Source organism: Armigeres subalbatus, chromosome 2, assembly GCF_024139115.2.
Source record: "Armigeres subalbatus isolate Guangzhou_Male chromosome 2, GZ_Asu_2, whole genome shotgun sequence".
Classification (NCBI taxonomy): Eukaryota; Metazoa; Arthropoda; class Insecta; order Diptera; family Culicidae; genus Armigeres; species Armigeres subalbatus.
The window spans coordinates 48,290,495-48,313,012 of record NC_085140.1 but is presented as its reverse complement, the minus strand read 5'-3'; the positions used below and the strand labels follow the sequence as shown (position 1 = coordinate 48,313,012).

The 22,518-nt window shown below is 40.5% G+C and overlaps 3 protein-coding genes across 3 annotated transcripts; 1 reads left to right on the top strand and 2 right to left on the bottom strand.

Annotated features, from left to right (window-relative positions):
* Window positions 1-9,237: 9,237 nt before the first annotated feature.
* On the top strand, window positions 9,238-14,168 carry LOC134214354 (uncharacterized). The gene is made up of 2 exons (XM_062693748.1): window positions 9,238-9,457; window positions 9,521-14,168. Exon 2 carries the CDS (start codon window positions 9,521-9,523, stop codon window positions 14,039-14,041), a length of 4,521 nt encoding a protein of 1,506 aa, XP_062549732.1. The 5' UTR covers window positions 9,238-9,457; the 3' UTR covers window positions 14,042-14,168.
* An 870-nt stretch (window positions 14,169-15,038) lies between these two features.
* On the bottom strand, window positions 15,039-16,565 carry LOC134208956 (uncharacterized). The gene has a single exon (XM_062684924.1). It carries the CDS (start codon window positions 16,563-16,565, stop codon window positions 15,039-15,041), a length of 1,527 nt encoding a protein of 508 aa, XP_062540908.1.
* A 764-nt stretch (window positions 16,566-17,329) lies between these two features.
* Window positions 17,330-19,873, bottom strand: LOC134208955 (uncharacterized). Its single transcript, XM_062684923.1, has one exon. The coding sequence runs from the start codon at window positions 19,871-19,873 to the stop codon at window positions 17,330-17,332; it is 2,544 nt and encodes an 847-aa protein (XP_062540907.1).
* Between the last annotated feature and the right edge of the window lie 2,645 nt (window positions 19,874-22,518).

Here is a 22,518-nt window from a genome sequence, read left to right as displayed (position 1 = left end):
GCACAGTTCGAGGCCTTTTCGTGTAGAGTGCTGCACAATGGGGTCTTGTCCGACCCTATCCGGGTCGTAGCTGGTGTGAGGCAAGGATGTATTCTATCACCGTTACTGTTCCTCATCGTAATCGATTAGATTCTGGTAGATGCGATTGATCGTGAACCAAACCGCGGGCTGTTATGGCAGCCTATAACCATGGAGCACCTAAACGACTTCGAATTGGCTGATGACGTTGCACTCCTCGCGCAACGGCGCTCTGATATGCAGAGTAAGCTCAACGACCTTGCCGAGCGCTCCTCTTCGGCAGGTTTAGTCATCAACGTCAACAAAACCAAATCGTGGGATGTAAACACGGTGATTCCTTCCAGTTTCACAGTAGCCGGGCAACCAGTGGAGAACGTTGAAAGCTTCCAATATCTTGGTAGCCAAATGGCGTCAGACGGCGGTACCAAGATCGACATAGGCGCACGGATCAAGAAAGCAAGGGCTGCCTTTGCGAGTTTAAGAAATATCTGGAAAAACAGGCAGATAAGTGAACGCACCAAAATACGAATTTTCAACTCTAACGTGAAATCTATGCTGTTATACGCTAGCGAAACATAGTGTGTATCAGTGGAGAACACTCAACGGCTGCAGGTGTTCATTAACAGATGCCAGCGGTATATACATAATTCGGGCCTGGTGGCCTCACAAGTGGATCTCAAACAACGAGCTCCATCGTCGTTGTCACCAGAGGTCGATAGCAACAGAAATTCGGGATCGGAAGTGGGGCTGTGTCGGCCACACTATGTAGGGGCGGAAACGAAATCTATAAACAAGCATTAGACTGGAACCCAGCGGAACATCACAGCAGAGGCAGACCCAGAGGCTCATGGCGGCGAAGCCTCAATAAAGAAATAAAAGAAGTCGACCGAAATCTAACCTGGCAACAGGTTAAAGCGATAGCCGGGCAACGCTCAGGATGGAGATCTTTCAAGTCGGCCCTTTGCACCACCGGAGGTGTACAGGAACCATAAGTAAGTAAGTAAATCTGGAAGTTCTTTCAGGAATACCTCTGGAAAGTCCTCCACGTAAATGGTTATATTATAACAGCTGATCAAGATTAATTGAAAAACCATTCGAAATCTACAAAATTTCAGCTAAAACAAAAATCGCGCCGTTTACTCGCATCACCGGCAACACGTCTGGTTTTTAAGCCGTTTGCTCAAAGCTACTAACACCATCGGATTTGTTTAGATTTGTTAGCCAGAGCAGTTCTGCTATGCGATATATAGAAAACCTAGTAAGTATATACATTTTAAAATAACTTGAAGCTAGTTTTTCTAAATAAACAATATAAAGTGAACGGCCTTAAAACCAAAGCAAACATTCCGCATGGTAGTTAAGGGCGTCAACAAAGGAATTAAAAACCACTACGATGCAAATGGTTCATAAGACGTTCACTCAAAATAGCAATTACAGGGCTGGTAGCGACCGAAGCCATTCAAAATAGTGACTTTAGTGACCAAAGCTGACGAAAAAAGGGATCAAATAGTGACTTTCAGTTGCAGAAAAAGTGACCAAATAGTGACTTCCAATTTCAGTTGCAAGCTCAATGAGACAAAATCAAGCGTTTTTGGGTCGAAGGAAAATAATTTGTGGCGAAAAACTTGTTTCACTCACCACTCTTTTCTCTTAGAACAAACTCAGAAGAGAAACGAAAATCGTACACGCTAACTTTTATCCACTCAGGGTCTGTCTCATTTGGAGAAATAAACTTAAAAGTGACAGTTCGAAGATTAGCAAATAACCCGGTTATAAGAATGGCCTGTGGTACCCAGCAATTCCAATAAGACATCGATGCAAAATGATTCGATATCTGTCAAAAGTAATCATGCTCTGCGAGCAGGGTTATTCGATAATTATTGTAATGTCACTTTTAAGTTTAATTTCAGTTTAATTCTCCAAATGAGACAGAGCCTCAGTGACTAAGAAAAAATGGAATATCCTCTCTTTTAACCCCACGAAAATTTTACTCAATATCAGTCGAAAGCAGGACTACTCAAACTTATGAGTAGTCTTGCAAGCAAATCAAATTTTTACGCCACTGAAAGTGAGCGGAATATGGTTATCACTCATAACACCTGTTTTTCTTTCCCGAAAATGATTTCCCGGCGAAAATCTGCGTGAATGAGCATTTTCTTCTTCCTTTAAAATTGAGTGAAAATTACGATATTGTATTAGCTGAATCCCTGCTTTACAAAGATGCAGAGAATTATACGATTTGTCTCTGGTGCTACGGAAGTTTTTGTAATTTTTAGTGCGACGGGAACAACACTGCCCATGATTTCATAGTTGTCGTATCAACCATTGCACTTTCGCATATATTTAGGATGATTCAGGGACAAATATCGCAAACCTGAAACATTCTAAACCGTTGACACTTGAATGAGGGTTGAAACATGTCACCTATCGATTTTCCAGTAGTTGAATTACCGTTGTTAACGCGAGGTAAGTCAAATTCGGGGAAATTTTGAATGATTGTTACGTCAACTATGGGATCATGGGCAGAACAGTACGGATCGTTTTGGTAGACAACGAAACAAACATTATGAAGATTCATGTACAACGAGCCTGGGATTGAACGCTCGACCTCCTGCTTGTAATGAGGACCATGCTCTCTGAACTTTTAAATATTTTTCTTCCAAAATACGCAGATTTTCCGACTTGCTGTGCGTATTCATGGACGATGTTTGCTATGAAATTCGACAGTACATGCAATCTTCAAATTTGATCTCCTTTCTATGATATCTACTCAATAAATATTTTTTTACAGCAAACCCTTCATTACATCTGTCCAATTACAAAAAATTGAGAACAAATTATATTTTCATGAAATTTTTAAGCAAATTTTTATATTATATTATATATGGATGACTAATGAGGGATCAAGTCTCCTCAAATTGAGAGGCAATAACTGAAAATCCAAAAATCCTGAAATTGTGGTGGAATTTACAATGTTATGAAAACTCATATGTGAAATATGTACGTTATGTGGAAGATATTGATTTGGAAAATGTATTGGAGGTAACCACTTTCCCTTCGATGGGACTCGAACCCATGACCCTACAGTACGCTAGACTGGTGCTTTAACCAACTAAGCTACGAAGGACCTCCGTCGGCCTTCGCAACCTAGCGGCTACTGAACGAGCTCGAGATTCCCAAATTGGACGCATAGTCAAATCACTCGCAATCCATTTCTCAAGCCAATACTTCCACATGTGTATTGTACACGTACACATTAGAGGAGCGTGAGTATTTAGAATGTCTGGCGGCTATACACATTCTTCATCAGCAACGGTACTGATCAAGTGAGCAGGGTGTCGACTCAAATTTGAAAATGAAATTCCCTGACTTTCCCTGACTTTCCAGACCATTTCTCGAAAAATTCCAGGTATAAAAAATGTGTATAAAAATCTCTGCATGTTTGAATTCTGTCCATGTTCTAGGGTTACTGGAAGCCTAATCACTTCTAGAGGCAAAACATTAAGGATATGTAGAATTTCGTAGGTAATTCTGGTCGTTCACAAAGAATCAAGTAAATACGCAGAACTCCTGAAAGGTTTTCATAATTCACATCTTTCCAAACATTGATTATAAACATTCTGGTGCCTTCATCCACCATTGGGAACTCTCATGGACCCTCTGGAACGCAATAGACCTCCAAGACTACTGACACGACTTTTATTGACACGACTTTTGAACTCTTCCAAACCATCGTGGGAGATTCTAGAAATCCTTCTAAATCGTTAAAAAACATCTTACGGATTGGGTATTTTCGTGGACATCGAGAAACCTCCATTGGCTCAAAACAATACTTACGGAGTAAGAATTTTTATTCATTCTCTGTGGAGTTAATGGACTTCTAAAATAGTCACGGACGTTGCAATCTTCCAGATAATCAGGAATTCAATCCCTCCAAGCTCACATAAATCCATGCAGCACATACAGTAAGCCCAGAAAAATATTCTAATCATGCAATACTTGAAATATTTTGGACTGAATATTCTCAATTCGTTTAATATTTGCCGATTGTGGCCTTTGGCAATGGCCCCATGGAAAATATAAAAATAGTCATTTTGTGAAGAAGTGGCATAGCTAGGCTCATATGCTAAGGGGAGCACAACCTACTCCTCCGTATATTTTATCGATTTTTAGTTTTTTGCCAAAAGTGAATCGATAGTCTTAGAATTCCAACATTGTTTTATTTATAAAAAGTTCAACTACTATCAACTATATGTCAGACAAGTATAACACCAACACGCAATGAAATTTTGAAAGGAACAATGAAGGGAATAATTATCTTCACAAAAAATACTAAAGCATTTTCACTAAAGTAATTTCTGGAAAAAAAATCTCAAAGATCAACCAGAATATTTCCTGATAAAATTGTAAAATAAACATCAAAAGCAGCGAATGTTAAACTGAAACATTATTATTCACAACAACATTTTCCTCCGCTTGCGACCAAGAATGGTTATGGAGTTTCGAGAAAACATTTTATTAAGACCACCGCCACCTACGTGCATGAAGTAGACCATATGACCATATACCATATCCACTATCATTTTCTCTACATGACTAATAATTTGACCACCTAAGGACATGAGGATCGGCCAATGACTTTATAAGCCCATCATCAAATGGAAGTTCACGAAATGTTTTAAAACCTACAGAATCTTGTTTGGAGATGATGCCGATGCTGTGGTGTATTGTCAAAGGTCCACAAAGATAGTATTCGGCGTTTTCTTTAAACAAGTTTCTAAAAATATAGTTGTTGGTTGTAGGTTGAACATTTTTGATGATTATTTGTGTATCGGTTCTGAACTATTTTCATCAAAAGGTAATAGTACGTTCAGATTATGAGCTATATCACTTGATATAGAGCATCTTGGCATCAGTGTTTGTACATCTAGTTTTCACTGTAAATAATGCATATGGCATCTCATGTCAAGATTCGCTATATCAAGTGATATAGCTCATAATCTGAACGTAGTCTAATATGATATATTAGAGTTGGCTACTAATCAACAATTTAAATTTATCGAAATAGATCGGATTTATTTCCAATTTCCAACTTATTCGAGTCAGGTACGAGTCAGTGGAAAAAAAATACTTAGTCGACTCGACTTAGTCGAGTCAAGTACGAGACACTGGAGACGACCTTACTGTTGCGGTCGAAATACGTATCTGTCAAAGGTACAATAAATCAGTGGAATTAAAAAGAATTGTACAAACTCGTCTTATGACCACTATTTGAACGAACTTTCAGAACTTCTTTTGTTTAATGGGAACATGACTTGAACGCTACTGAGAAAACTGCAAAAAATCAAAACTACCTCGACACAATGGCCCGTATGAATAAAAAGTAGTAAAATCTACAATATGTAGTTACTACTTTGTAGTAAGGTCCACATGTAGTAAAGTTGCTTTGGTATGAATAATAAACTTTTTCGAACATAGTAGTAAATACTAATTTCAAAATAAAAAGTAGTATTTACTACAAAATACATCTGTCAAAATTTGATTTGTTTATGTTTTGTTGTTGTAGTTGTCCCTATATGTACCATATTTATTGAAAGTTCAAATTTAAATTAAGTAAAAAAGCCTAGCATAAGGGAAATTTTAATTCTGGGGCCAAGAATCTTGATATTTTTTATCGCATTACTTGAGTTCGGGAATTGAATCCAACGGTCAGTTTTCGGCAATTTTCCGACACGCTGACGCTTGCTCTGGTATATGTATTACATTTACGCGTTTTTTAACGTAATTAATTTTACGCAACTATTTTAAATTTGGGATCTATGTGGGTTTTCACGCGGTTTTTTTATTATAGTCAGGGTAAGTAAAAAACGCAAATAATCGATTATAGTTGAAATCATTTCGACTGTGGTTTTTGGAATCTGCTGTTTTGTGTTACACGGATGTATAGATCGCATTTGCCGTTCGCCACTTCTCCTCGTGATTCGATTCAATTAACAAATGTTTCGTCGAACATTTTACGTCCACTTCCAAAAATCGATACACTTAAATCGGTTTTCACGTGGGGAACATTTTAGACAACCGCGTAAAAAAACTTCAAGAAAATCCGTATAAAAACCCGCGTATGTCCAAAAATTTCAAAAATAATTCGTCGCGTAAAAACGACCTGCGTAAAAAAAACTAGTAAAAACCGACCCCATCGTATAAACTTTGATAAATAGCACTAATCGTATCGTTAATTTAATTTGCGGTGGTTATTTCAATTCGTAAACACCTTTTACCATGTAGGCAAATTTAAATCCAGGCGATGGAATAACTTTGTAGCAAGCTCCTGAGCAGACTACAAATAATTTGTAGTATTTACTGCTTTTATTCATACCAACTGTTAAACAAGTTCCACAAAAGTAGTATGTTCGAAAATTGTAGTAAAGTAAACGAGCTTTTATTCATACCGTTTTGCTACAAAAGTAGTAAATACTACATAATTTGCAGTAAAGTGTGGATTACTACTTTTTATTCATACGGGCCAATACCACTCAAACTAAATAATCTAAAATATTAAAGGGGACTTTTTATAAAAAAAAAATATTTGGATCAGGCTTCAACAGTGACCATTTGAAAAACGCAGCTTTGACACCTGTATTATTGCTTAGTCAGTGAAACAAACTCGAATGCCATGGTATGTATGGAATGGGCCCGGAGTAGACTTTTAGTCTAGAGACTGTCATAGGTCACAAGAAAAAGCTTTTAGCTTGATAGTAAAAGTCATTGTCGACTGTAACTTCCTCGGAGTATTGTTTATCGGCTATTCAGTCTGATGACTGTAGGATATATAATGGACATGACAATACATGCAACAGTTTCAAAGGTTTTTGACACGTTTTCGGGTTTATTTCTTTATCGTGTGAAACGCATAATTCAACCAGAGATAACGTGTCAAAACCTTTGAAACTGTTGCTAGATCTAGAGTGGGCTATGTGGTAGTGTCAGGGCCTGCAGATCAAGAGGTCCACGGTTCGAACCGCCGAGTAGATAAAGATGTGTGTCCCGATGGTTTTGTGGTATGGCAAGCGCCTTCCACCCAAGAGGTCAGCAGTTCGAATCTAGGAAAATTCAGTGCACGGAATTTGAAGCGTATAGACGCATATTGAGCGCTGCAATATTGGTCCAATCGTATCTGGACGGAATCAAATACTGAGGATGAATCTTGAGTACCACAATGACCAGTTAAAACGCTAGATTAATTTTGCTCCGAAGTTTTGGTACCTTTATTGGACTTTTTTTCAATGGATTCAGCGTGTCCTTAGTTTAACATTTTGCTCGAATTAAAAAAAAATCACTATAAATTTAAATTTTCAATATTGGGTTTTGTGATTTTTTCCCTGACCTCAATCAAAATTCCCTGACTTTCCCTGACATTCCAGGTCCAAATTGAAATTCCCTGACTTTCCCTGACTTTCCAGGTTTTTCCAGGTAGTCGACACCCTGGTGAGGTTGTGTAAGCTATTTGCCAGTCGGTCGTCAAGCTCAGTCCCGACCGCATTGCGTAGGCAAGAGCACGCAACTCAAGTTCAGTTCAATCAAAGGTAATTGCCTATTTCCGGGGATTAAACCACCCGACTTGGACGTTAATTTACAATGTTATGAAAACTCATATGTGAAATATGTACGTTATGTGGAAGATATTGATTGAGTTTAAAAAAAAACTTGTAATCGACAGGTCTCCTGCTTGCATGACTGTATACCAATTTATAAATTGTGACGTAAAACACCTTCAATGAAATGGTGAAATGCCAATAAGAGCAGCAAGTTAAATGGATCGCGAAGTTTCAGAGCGATCGTTATTCCAAGATCCGTAATTTCATTTCCGCCATGAACAAAGCATCATCCGATGGATACATAAAACTTTATAAAAAAGACCTGGTCAATAGTTTCAAAATAGTTTAAAATAGTGGCTTTTTGCGAGAAAAAGTGACTTTAGTGACTTGAGGTCGAAAAAAGAGACTTTAGTGACTAGCCCGAAAAAAGTGACCAAGTCACTAAAAAGTGACCCGCTACCAGGCCAGCAATTAATGTGTTTCTTAAGAGATATCAAGTACGGAGTTTTAACTAGCATAAAGAATAATTTACAAAGCAATCGTTCATGCCAGAAAATCAAAAATCATGGTTTTGGTTTATAAGCCGTAATCATATGTTACGCGAGAAATGTATTGTACTTTCAAAGTAAGTACAATACAAGATTTTTACAACCGTTGAAAATCTACAATAAAAGTACAATTGATTGTATTATTCACCACATAATCAATTGTATTCCAATGGAACATACCATATAAGGTACTGTAAATTTTTATCCGGGATCCTATCTATTTGCATAGCACTTTTCAACAGCGTACTAGCCTTTATCAGCCAATCAAACGCCACCGGTACGGAATACAGCAACCAATTTGATAGCCGAAAACAGTGACTGGTGCGAAAAAGAGTGACTAAATTAAAATGACAGCGAAGTACGGGTGATGAAAATACTCGCGCCCGATAATGATGCTCTCAGAAGTAATTTTTTTATTTACCCTTAAAATCAAGACAAAATTTTCAAAACGACTTATCTGATTTTGAAAACAAAGATTCAAACGACGATTTGACGAATCTGATAGCTCTTCCACGCAAACCAACACCATCAACAGGTAGCGGAAACCTTCCCCTGCCTATAGACGAATCCAAGTAAAAATAAGAAGAAGACACACGACGGTGTTAACTTTGACAGATCCTACAGGACAGCATAGGGAGATCATTTTAAAATGCTTATAATAAATTCTAGACAAAATGTAATTAAAATCTGATTGATGTACGGTACGGAAAAAGTTCTGAATTACATATCTGGAAGCTTATCTCAATTTTTTGAATATTTTCCAAAAATGCATCTATCATACAGTTCGGAACTTTTTCCGTACCATACATCAATCAGATTTTAATTAAATTTTGTCTAGAATTTATTATAAGCATTTTAAAATGATCTCCCTATACTGTCCTGTAGGATCTGTCAAAGTTAACACCGTCGTTTGTCTTCTTCTTATTTTTACTTGGATTCGTCTATTGCTGGTGTTGGTTTGCGTGGGAGAGCTATCAGATTCGTCTAATCGTCGTTTGAATCTTTGTTTACAAAAGCAGATAAGTCGTTTTGAAAATTTTGTCTTGAAATGATTTTTTTCGTTCCGTGTGCCATCATACCGCACCTCGTTTGGATTGCCGATTTGCCGGCCGGCAGTCAAAATAATAAACATAAACAAAAGCCACCTAGTAGTAGGTAGACGGTTTTTAAAATATAAAATCAGTTTCCAAGTAATTTTGAAGATCTAAATATTTTATAATCGTAAAGCAAGGACAATTAATAAAAGTGTTTTCATTATTCATTATTGAGTAATGCTGATAGTCTAATAGTGCTACGGTAATTATTCCATTTACACATTACAAATAGCATACAAAAATCCTAATAATTTCTTTTCCGTAGATGTCTAAAAACCACAATTACCTACAATCAGCCCAAAATGGAGACCTATCGGCAGTGAAGTTCTATCTTGAATCGTGTTCCGACGAAGTGGATGTTAATTACCAAGATACAAAGCTCCGCAGCGCCTTGCACCGGGCAGCGCTGTCCACCCGCAACTCCCACCAGATGGTGAAGATTTTGATCGAAGGCGGTATCGATTGTGGTCTGAGCAACGATGAGAACCATACGGCAGCCGAGATGGCGCGCCATTTGGGGCGCGGTGATCTGATGCTGCTGATGCTGGAATGGGAATTTCGTGGCGTGCCGAAACGTGAAATTTTCTATCAACTGCTACGGCGAAACAGTATGGAGCTGGTGTGCGTCTATGCGGTGAATTGGAAGCTCCCGCACGATGAAGCGATTCGGTTAACGGAGGAAGCTTACGAAGCACTTCGCATGAAAGGAGTGCAGTTGGAAGAGCAGACTCGGTTCGAAGTGCTTCAGGAGCTGGTCAAGTATTACGGTGCAAATCCGACAGCGTGCCGGGATATTCAGGATATTGTAATGGGAACAGATGAGCTGTTGGAGTATATCGATTTTGTGTTGCAGAACACGGACGAGAACAATCTGAACGAGACAAGCGGCGAAGTGCTGATGGCAATGCGAGAAATCGTTAAGCAGGTTTTTCTGGGGAAGAGTCGGTACGACGAAGCGATGATGGAAGTTCAGCACTGTTTGTGCTGTTTTATCGATATCTGTGATGGTTTTGAAGGAGCAGAGGATTTCTCATTGATTATCAACAAAAAGTTGGTGCTATGTTTTCTGTGTTTTGCAGCCAAGCAGCTTCGTTCTGGTGCTGGTAGGTTATCTAGCAGGGATAGAAAAGTACGCAAACTTTTAAGTAAAACATTTACTCTGTTGAAAGAGTGGAATTCGATTCTGAAGATAGTATTTTACCTAACGGAAGCGTGCAAGCTTGATCTGAAAAGTATGAATGATAAAATAATGAAACAGCTATTTATGGATAGATGCATACAAGTGGTTGGCGAAGCAATCAAGAGTACCCAGTTTTCTCCAAATCTTTCAAGAAGAATGATCAAAGCGTTCGAGTTTATGGTTTCTGGAAAGACTGCGTCTTGTTACAGAAGCTTTCGTGAATTTCACTCTCACGGTTACTCAGTGACTAAGTATTTGTATGAAAAAGAGAACGATTTCAAGTCATATATCGTTTTGCAGGAAAATTTTAAAACCACGCTTACCTTCTTTGAGCATGTGAAATCGATGATGGTAATCACATTACAAAAACGTTGTGTCGGATTATTATACAAGTTGAAAACAGTGAAGCAAATACGTTCTTTAGCCATGTTTATCAACGATAGATTAATCAATAGCTCTGTGGATCCAGATACACTTCAGTTCTTCTACAGTGAAAAAAACGTCATGAAATTGATCGGAAATTTAAAATGTCAACTAATGGGAGATTCAAATACTTCAAATGATCTGACTGAAATGGAGCAACTATTGAAATCACATTTTGAGGATATGTATAAATTGGGCATGAAACATCTTCATATGGGCCAAAGCTTCAAAACATGCTTTCAAGCCGCAAAGGCATGCCGAAACACCACGGATTTAAGATCTATGTTAAAAGTTTATCTGGCACAACCCGGTATTAAAAGTGCCATAGATTTCTTTGCTGGACAGCGCCGTTCAATCGGCATCCAATTTCGTGTATTGGCGAACACCATTGTCGAACGCTATGGTGATCGGAATGATCAGAAAATATTGCAAACAGCTTTTCAACTGCTTTGCTTACTGGATTGCGAGTCAGTCAATGGGCTAGATAACCTGCATCTAAAACGAACAAATTGTGCTTCGGAAGGTTATGTGGAAAAAGTACTACGTGAGTCCGGTGCCTACGAACACTATAAAGAAATCCCACCAGAGATTCGTCGAAAATTACGTAAAAACGTAGAAACCAATGTGTTTGATGTTAAGACGCGTTTAGCCATTCTCGCCTTACCGGATAATCCAAAGCTATGTGCGTACCGCAAGGCACAAGAAGACGAATTCCAAGCTGCTTTCGACCGAAAGGTCGCTACTTTGAAGAGTTTGTTGATAAACTCCGCACATCCAACTGGACGAATGTACGAACATCAGATAACAGCTTATAGTTTGTCAATGATTGCAATTCAACAAGCACTTTTGGAAATTTGCGAGATTTGTCTTGGGGTGAAAGCCATGCAGCGAAACTTACACCATCTCGACCATCGAATACCTATCGTAAGCGGAAAGAATCTGCGAGACGGCTTGGCGCACGATATGACTATGTATAATGTAATTAGCGAAAGCTGGGCGCATTACTTTTGCAATGCTGTTTACTACGGAACTCTGTCTCTGAAGTTGTATGATAGTAAAGATTGGCCTAATCCAGTAATCTACAAGCAACAAGGATCCAAAAAATTATGTGACAAACTTCGTTGGTTCGAAATGCAACGTAGGTTATATGAACATTTGAAAGACATGGAGAGTTTAGAGATTGGGCCGAACAAAATTGATTCACCTGATATTCTCGGAACCATTAGAGAGACAAAGGCCGATTTTACGTTTCATAATAACAATGCACTCTATCAAGCCCTAAGGCATAACGTTCAAACGTTTGTAGATCATATAGATGGTGAACGATTCTCTAAAAACGCTCAGTACCTCATACACGCAAGCAGCTCTTCATTGATTCCTCGTAAAACCCCAAATCGCATGAGTTTCCATGAAAAAGTGCAGACATTGCTGAGGACTACGCTAACAGTTGGAGATTTCGGTTTGTATCGAACAATTTCTCAAAAATATAACGCCGCAATAGCGTACGATGCAGCGTTCAAGCTTAATCCACATGTATTGGATCACTTGAACAATCTTAATCTTACGCTTACCTCCCAAATGTTACTCGATTGCATCACATGTGGAAACTTAGCTTCATTCGAATGGCTCATAGAGAAGCTCGAGCCAGAAACCATCAGTTCGTGCTCTCCATTACAAAAAGCACTGTGCCATGCCCAACTGGAAATGGCCAAATCACTTTTGGAAATTGTGACCCCCAATCAGGACGATGCAGAATTAGCTGTTATCTTCGAATTTAACGAGATTTTACCACGAATTCTTCCTCACGTGAAGGACTTAAACTTGTTATACTTATACGCGGTGACAAGCGGCAATCTAGAAGCAATTAAAATAATGGAAAGATCTTACCGTGTCAGAATAGATGACGATATTCTTCATCAGATTGCGATATACAATCGAACATCCATACTGGAGCATTTCCTTCAAGACGATGAATGGCGGAAACGGCTGTGCGATAGTAATGAACGTGATCAAACACCACTGGATATATTTGCTGCAACCGGGAACTACCTGGCTGTAAAAATGATTGCTCAACATACTGATAACGTGGCAAGTGCAATACGAAGTGCAGCAGCCAACAATCGCAATAGAATCGTGAAATTCTTGCTGCGCTGTAACACGTCTTTGCTATCGGATCTGCTACTCGATTTGATTGGTATCGCCATTCAGAACAACAATAACACTCTTCTGAAATATCTTCTCAGTACTCAATCCGTAAAAGAAAATCTGAACCTGGCTGATCAATTCCTGGCAGCTATTCAATACCGCAATTTTGATGCTCTTAAAATCATTCTTGAATACGATCCACTCTCGGCACAAACTTTTAACCCTAATAGACATTACTGCGCACATCACATCGCAGTCCAAGCCTTGAACCAGTGCACAAAAAAGAACATCAAGAACCATTCTGAGCGAATTTTCAATCTGCTCAAAACTCTCAACGTCGATCCCTGCTACAAAGGCAACGATGGAATAACCCCGCTGCATATGGCAGTAACTCTCTGCAATCTGTACTTAGTTCGTCAGTTAAGTCTGCTGGGACCTTCGGCCATTAACGAACCGGACGCCATAGGTCGGACTCCGCTGATTTGCGCACTCATCTCCGGAAACCTACCGATCGTTCGGCACCTAGTGGAACAAGGAGCTCACGTGGAAGATCTCGGTACGTTTAGGCATTCGATGGCTTTTAACGCGCCTCCGATAACCCACTTCCTCGACAAAAACATCGAATGCCTCGAGTATGCCGTCCGTACACTGCATCTCGATCTAGAGCTCCGAGACTCTTTCGGGTGCACCCTACTTCACGAACTTTGTCGAGCGGACAATGCGGTGTTCGTGGAATTTTTGCTGGAGCAGTGTCAGGCCAAAATGGACGTTCGGAATCACAACGGTGAAACGGTGCTGCATCATGCGATTCGCAACAACAGCGTGGCCGTTTTGGATTATCTTCTGAAAAGGGGTGACCGCTCAAGTCTGCTAGAACAAGTCAATCGACAGGGCGAAACGGCGCTGATGCTGGCGATAGCTACTCCTGGAAGGATGCCCATGGCTGTCAAGCTGGTCATGGCTGGTGCATCGAAGGATCAACTGCTGAAAATGATTGCCGGGAAATGCGTAGCTGCAATGCAGCATTTAAAACAGTGATTTTAATATATCTTACTATTTTTCTATTTAGATATTATTTAAGTATTTTTTTTAAATATATACTCCAACCCTTGTAATGAGTTTTTATTTACCATATTTATATATACATGTCGTAATTCATAAATATACTGTCTATAGCTATATATGAATCCTGATATATGTTTACTCATCACAATTATAATACCACAAGAGTCCACTGATGGATAATGAAATTGGGCATTATTCAACCATGCGTCGCACTGAGGAGTATTTCAGTCCAAATCATGGTCAAAAGCCAAAAACAAAAATTTTGGAAATTTCTATATTCTTTTCGTTTTTGTACTCTTAAATATGTAGTAATACTAAGGCCGATTGTTCGGATTTCGGGATTAGAAAAAAACTTCCTTGAAGCGATTTTGTGATAATACGCTCAAAGCTGTAAAGAGATGTATTTTAAGTTCATGGTTCATTCCAGCTTACTTAAGGTTTAATATCTTACATTAATTTTTCCCCTTTCCAGTGGGATCACGCACTAGCTCAAAACGATTTCAATTGGCAGTGTCGACTATAAGTAATCACATGTTAGAATTAGCTAAAACAATACGTATTAAAGACCTACTTCTCTGTACCAAACACGAATTGGAGGTGTTATTGATAGCAGACCTTTGTTTCAATTTTAGGTTAACCTGCAGTATAAATTTATCGAATACAGTAACGGTTTTCAACATATTCCGAACTGTTTGACTCACCGACCAATGCCTATTACCACAGAATTACCACTGAAACTATTTCAGCCGCCAATTAGTCCAATAAATCGATATTAATAACTAAAATATAGCATCCAAATATAGCATTTGCTCTACACGTTTCTTCGAAATAGCATGTTATCTACCACAACATAATAATCATCCAGGTTGACGTTTATCCCTTCGCCTTTCATTTGCCTATTCTATTTATCGAGGGATTCCTCGCAGCCCATTTATTACAGACGGTTCGAACACTCCCCGGACCATAAACCCTAGTCACTACCCTGCGTGTTTGGGTGATCAGGTTTATCATCTAGCTCAAGAACCGCTAACTTTGCTACTGGTCTTCTAAAGACTCCTCCTTTCGTTCTAACAACTGCTTGTCGCACACGCCCATCCGCTCCAGTAAAGACTTCTTCGATTAAACCCCGAACTCCTGCTGCTCCTTTTCCATCATCCATAACGAGAACCAGATCTCCTACTTTCAGCATTCTCCCATCCGCATACCACTTGCTGCGTGGATTCAATGTCGGGAAGTATTCTTTACACCACCGATTCCAGAATTCATTTGCAAACGACATGGACCGCTTGTAACTACTTCTTAATTCTTCAGCCAAAGATATTGGAACATTGAACGGCTGATGTTGTCCAGAAGTACTTCCGAGAAGAAAGTGATTAGGAGTAATAGTGTCCATTTCAGCGTATTCCGTTCCCGAATAGGTTAGTGGGCGTGAGTTGACCAAGTGTTCTGCTTCAGCTAGGGTAGTAATAAGAATTTCGTCGTTCATTCGACGTCCGTCGCTTAACACCCCCATCGCTGATTTAACGGATCTAACCATCCGCTCCCATACTCCGCCCATATGAGGAGCAGATGGTGGGTTGAAGGTCCACTTGGTTCTCGCATCGGTGAATGTATCAGCACAATCGCGATTTATTTTCTCCATTTCCTTCCGCAGCTCTCGACTGGCTCCCTGAAAATTCGTACCATTGTCCGAAAATATTTCGATTGGGGAACCACGCCTTCGAATGAACCGACGAATCGCCTGCTTGCATGATTCCGTGCTCAGACTGTACGCTACCTCACAGTGTACAGCTCGTACGACTAAACACGTAAACAATGCTACGTATCGCTTTTCCTTGTGTCTTCCTACCGTGACGTCGATTGGTCCAAAATAATCAATGCCAACGTAGCTGAAGGCTCTGACATAGGGTTGCATACGTTGAATTGGAAGTGGTGCCATGCGCGGTGTAACTGGTTTACATTTACGTAATCTACACTTTAAACAGTTGCGAATTACCGTTCCAACCGCTGTTCGCATTTTCGGGATGAAAAAAGTTTGACGCACTTCATTCACTGTAATTTCCTTCGATCCATGTCCGAAACGAACGTGGTAATCTTCCAAAATCTTTGTCGTAATAACGTGGTTTCTGGGTAATATGACAGGAAAGCGAGTACTCCATGCAGAAAACACTGCTGAAGATGTCCTTCCTTCCATTCTGATGACTCCGTGTTCGTCCAAAAATGGTGAATTATTGTATAGTTGGCTTGATTTTTCTATGTAGCTCCACTGTTCACGTGGGACTTCAGCATTTCTCTTAAATATACGCACCTCATCCGGAAAAACATCGCCTTGAGCGATTCGCCACAACAGACTTTCTGCTTTCGCCAATTCTTGTTGCTGAATACCAACCAGGATAGCTGGCGTTGTTGATTGCCGTGAGTCGGCTTTCACTGCTTCGTTTGGTAGTCCCATTTGCTTCCGTTTACAGTTGCTATTGTTCGCAAAAGTGTTCTCCATTTAGATATGCGTGCTACGTCGATAGTCTGTTGAGGAACATCTACATGGTGGAACAGATAGCAAGGCCTAAGCTCCTCGGGTACCACTGATTTCGTTTTCGGTTGTTCTGGCCAGAAATCTACACTACGATGTAGGAATAGTGGACCCTTAAACCATCTCCCTTCTGGATCCACGGTGGTTCCAGATCCCCATTTCGTAATATCATCGGCTACGTTCCTTTTTGATGGCACGTACTTCCATGATTTTATATCAGTTGTGTGGACTATCTCTGCGATTCTGTGCGCTACATATGGTTTGTACTTACGGCTGTCGGACCTTATCCAGGATAAAACCGTCATCGAATCCACCCATAAGTACGTTTCCTGGATCGGGATAGTCAAGGTAGATTGCAACGTATTCATCATTCTAGCTCCAATAACTGCGGCTTGCAGTTCCAACCGTGGCGTCGAAGTGAGCTTCAAAGGGGCCACTTTCGCTTTAGAACTAACTAGAGAGCAGCGAACATCCTCTTCTACTTTATACCGCAAATAAGCCACGCAACCATATGCGTCAGCCCCAGCATCGCAGAAAATGTGTAATTGAATGCAAGTTGCAGCCTCGATGGAATCATTTCCGAAAAAGCACCGTGGAACCTTATCCTTCCTAATATTTGGCAGGAGTTTCGTCCAGCTTATCCACTCATTGAAGATATAATCCGTCACCGGTTGGTCCCATTCTGTGCCACTTCTCCAGGTTTCTTGAATGATGATCTTGCCATGCACCAACTAGGGAGAATGAAATCCAACCGGATCGTAGAAGCTCATGACACACTGCAGGATGATTCGTTTTGTGGGTCGCATGCTTTCAACTAGGTATGGTATCAGTTTTTCTTTGAATCCCATGGAAAAGGTGAACACATCTTCTTGCGGCTTCCAAAGTAACCCTAACACGCGTTCCGCGTCCGCCGTTTTATCGTAGCACAATGTTTTCGTTGTTTGGCCTTCCTCTCCCAAAGCGGCGAGTACGGATGGTGAATTACTCACCCAATTGCGGATTTCGAATCCGCCGTACGCGTGTACCTTCCGCACCTCAACCGCTCGTTGAATTGCTACGTCTTCGTTATCAGCACTATCAAAATAGTCATCGACATAGTGTCGTTTAACGATAGCCTCCGCGGCCTCTGGATAACGATTCGCATATTCCCGGGCATTTTTATCTTTTGTGTAGTGTGCACTACACGGCGAACATTTCGCCCCAAATATGACTACGTCCATAATGTAGACGTCAGGAGTTTTGGAAGAGTCTTGTCGAAACAAAAACTTTTGGAAACACTTGTCCTGCTGTCGCATCTGAATCTGAAGAAACATTTCTTTCACATCGCCTCCAAACCCAATTCGCCTTTCTCTGAAGTGGTTGATAATGTCCAACATAGAGACCAACATGTCTGGACCCTTCAGCAACATGTCATTGAGCGAGGTTCCTCCTACCTTGGCTGCGGCATCCAACGTTAACCGAATCTTCCCCGGTTTTTTCTCGCTGACCACTGCGTTCAATGGTAAATACCACTCTCTACCTATTTCGCTAGAGCTGAGCTCGTCGGATGTTGCTTTATGCGCATATCCCTTCTTTACAAAGTCGTCAATTGCCCAAGCAATCTTGTCTTTCAACTCAGGGTCCTTCTTGAATCGTTGCTCCAAACTCTGCATGCGCCGGTATGCCATCGAATAGCTGCTCGGAAGACGCACCTCATCGTTACGCCATAGCAGGCCCGTTTCGAATCTGGTACCCACACGTTTTGTGGTTTGCTCCAAGATAACACGAGCTCTTCTGTCTTCATCGGATTCCACGCGATACGGGCAGGTAACTCCGGCCTCTTCTATAGTGAAATAATTTCTCAGTGCTTGGTCCAACGAAATATCACACTGGTGCACACCACAAAATCCATCTGAAACTATTGATGCTACTGGTCCACTGATCGTCCATCCGAGTTTACAGCGTAATCCCACTGGCTCTCCGCTTCCACCTATTCGCGATTCCAATGGTACCATCAAATCGAGGTTGTCCAGGCCGATCAATATTGTCGGTTCTACATCCTTCTGCTCGTCGACAAACAATCCTTGCAAGTGATTGAATCTTGACACCAGTTTATTGAAATTTACACTTTGTCTTGGCAAATTTAGTCGTTCAACCGTGTGTACATCCGTTAATAAGTATCGCTGGTTTGATCCTCTGCTTGACACCATTAAACGGACATTCATCGATGTTTTTTCAGTCCTAGTAACTCCCGAAGTCCATGTTAGATCTAGTGGTCTTACAGCTCCTTTCAGCCCTAGTTTGGTAGCAACGCTTTTCTCCAACAGCGTTTTAGAAGAACCCTCATCCAGGAAGGCATAGGTCGCTAACTCACAAGTTCCATTTGTGAGGGTTACCGGAACGACTCGGAATACCACGGATGATTTGGTGCTTCTTAGGTGCACCATGCAATTAGCTTCTTCTGGTTTATCAGCGTTATGTAGTAAGGCATGATGTTCACCATGACAGCCTTGAACGTTACATAACATTTTATTGCGACAGCGCATGCTCCCAAGACTGTAAAGACACACGGCACATAGCTTTCGGTTCCTCACCAACTGAAGACGTTCGATGGGCTTCAACTTCTTGAATTTCTCACAATTTCGCGCTCGATGCCCGAGCTTTAAACACGTGGCGCATGGTTTCTCGTCCTTCATTTTGTCCGATTCAATGTTAACTTCAGGTGTAGCGTTCGGACCACTGTGTGATAGAAGAAACCCCTTTTGTTTCACCGACGATTTCTTCTCCTGCTTCACCATAGACTCTGATGGCGCATTTAGAAGTGTTACTTCACTAGCTTCATCCACCAGATTTTTCATGAAATTCCCAAACGTACGGATCGACACCTGCTCCTTACTTTTCTTGAAGCGTACCCATTCCAACTTGACATTAGCTGGCAGCTTCTCCACCATTTCTTCCAATAGGACTGGATTTCTAAGGTGATCTTGTTGGTTCGCCACCTCTAAATGGTCGCAGAGTTGTTGTACGGCAATGCCGAATTTGATGATGGAATCCAATCGGTCAGACTTCGGAGGATCTATAGCCCGTACCTTCGATATCAACGAACGAATGAGAATCTCCGGCTTTCCGTAAACACGACGCAATGTTTCAATCACCTTTGGGACGTTTGCAGGTAATAGTAACCTACTGCGGACGACTTCTAACGCCGGGCCTTTTAGACTCTCCTGCAGTCTGATGAGGTTTTCTACGTCCGAGGACCCACAAGCAGCATTAGAATTTTCATGAAAATGGGCCATTCCTCTGCTGCCCCAGTTAACACCGGCAGCTTCTTTGGTCACACTTGCCTTGCTGAGATTTGGGCCGCCGTTGGTCCAATATTCGGAGTCGATTGTGGAATTGTATTTACCAACGTATGATTGCTCGCATTATCCGTATAACGACCGGCGTAATCCACATTTCCAACGCAGCGGTGTTGACTCTGTGGTGGGTTCGAGGGTCTGATTTGCAATAATTCAGGAATTATCGATGCGTTTTCTTGGAACGATGATTGACTTCTCCCCAGCCCGCGTTGGCTTGAACCGGGATGTAAAGGCTCGGATAAAGATGATGCACGGTGCGAATGATTATAAACTTGATGATTCCCAGCGGGTATTGGGAAATTGTTTTTTCGTTCCGATATTCTCGATTCCGGACGACCGAAGGGGGTGACTGAATGCAACTCTACGTGTCTTCCAACTTTGCTTGGACCCGCTTTCGGTATCGCTTGCAGACTACGGGCCTTACTGGGACCAAAATTTCTCCTTGCCCCTCGCTGACTATCGATCCACTTTTTAGTCCTACTTACGCTGCTGTCGACCGAGTTACCATCCTGACTATCATTCTCTTCTTCGTCCTCGAGAAACGATGCCATCACTTCATAGCGCTTAGGGGCTGTCCACAAACCACGTAGACTGAAATTTCACATTTTCAAACCCCTCCCTCCCCCCTAGTAGACTTTCGTAGACTTTTCCGAAACCCCTCCCCCACCCCCTTGAAGTCTACGTAGACTTTTCCAAATTTTATAAAATATCATATGTGATTGGACAATCAAAATCTAAATCAAATTTAATCCTCTGTTAACTGCTCCGGAATCCAAATCTCCAAGTCTTAATTTCTTTTGAATTCGATTCCTCCTAGAAAACCGAAAATTTTTCAGAATTTCCGTGAAAAATTAGAATTATTTCCCGAGGTAATTTTAAGTTTAAATGGACATTCCGAAATATATCCCGTGGAATTTTGGAATGGCTTCCTACGTTCTTGCAGATATGGAGCAATTTCCTGAGAAATTAAAAAAAACAACTAAAAGACATTCCAAAGACTTTTCTGAATAATTTGCGGTGGAAATTATAGAGAATTTTCAGTTGAAATTTTAGTGCATTTCTCGTAAAAAAATCGAATAATTTTTCATGAAAATTACTAAGGCTTTCTTACCAAAATTGCAATTTTTTTTGCGGAAACTCAAAGAGTTTTTGATGGAAAATTTAAATAATTTCTCGTGGAAATTTTCAACAGATTTCTTAAAAATTCCTAAGATTTTCCATCGATTATTACAAAGCATTCGCATTAGTACTTCCGAAGAAATTTCCGTAAAATATACGAAGAGTTTCCTATAGACATTTCGTAGAATTTCGTTTATATATCAAAAGAATTCCTCGCTGGGAATCCCCAGAAAATCTTCAGTGAAGGGTTTCTCGCGGAAATTTTGCGGAATTCCCCGTTGAAGTGCGACATAATTTTCCGTGAGAATTCTAAAGAATCACTTTGTAGTTTCCAAAGTAGCTCAGCAAAGAAGAATTTCCTGGGAATATAAATATAGCTTTAAGCCGTAGTTCTGACTTAATAGTAATAGTAATCTTCAGTGAAATTCATTAGATTATCTTCATCAGAAAAGTCTTGCAAAAAAATCTGTTAAAATCCTAAAAAAACAATCGAACAAGTGAACTTTGCACATAGCTTCTGTATAAATTGTTAAAAAAAATAAAATAAAAGGTCTACGTAGACTTTTGGCATACCCCTTCGTCCCCCTTCGTAGACTAACGTAGACTTTTTCCAAACCCCCCCCTCCCCCTCAAGAGTCTACGTGGTTTATGGACAGCCCCTTATGCATGTATTCTTGCTGCAAGGCATATTCTTCCTCTAGCCGTTGGAGCTCCAATGCCATTGACCGACGTCGCGACGATGTTGAGCTACCTCCTCTGTGTCGCTGCGATCTGGCAGATAAACATCTCTCACATAAATTTATTGCGCCAGGGGTGTTTTTCTATTGATTCGTCCACGTTAGCACATGCATAGTGGAACCACTTTCCACATTCATCGCAAGCAACCATCCCGTGGTCAGCAGAAGGTGACTCATGGCATGATTCACATAGGTAGTAGCTATCGTCCAGAGGTTGCTTTTGAGGCATCATGCGTGATTCCGAAATTAATCTTTGAGATTATGTTCGGATTTCGGGATTAGAAAAAAAACTTCCTTGAAGCGATTTTGTGATAATACGCTCAAAGCTGTAAAGAGATGTATTTTAAGTTCATAGTTCATTCCAGCTTACTTAAGGTTTAATGTCTTACATTATTTTTCCCCTTTCCAGTGGGATCACGCACTAGCTCAAAACGATTTCAATTGGCAGTGTCGACTATAAGTAATCACATGTTAGAATTAGCTAAAACAATACGTATTAAAGACCTACTTCTCTGTACCAAACACGAATTGGAGGTGTTATTGATAGCAGACCTTTGTTTCAATTTTAGGTTAACCTGCAGTATAAATTTATCGAATACAGTAACGGTTTTCAACATATTCCGAACTGTTTGACTCACCGACCAATGCCTATTACCACAGAATTACCACTGAAACTATTTCAGCCGCCAATTAGTCCAATAAATCGATATTAATAACTAAAATATA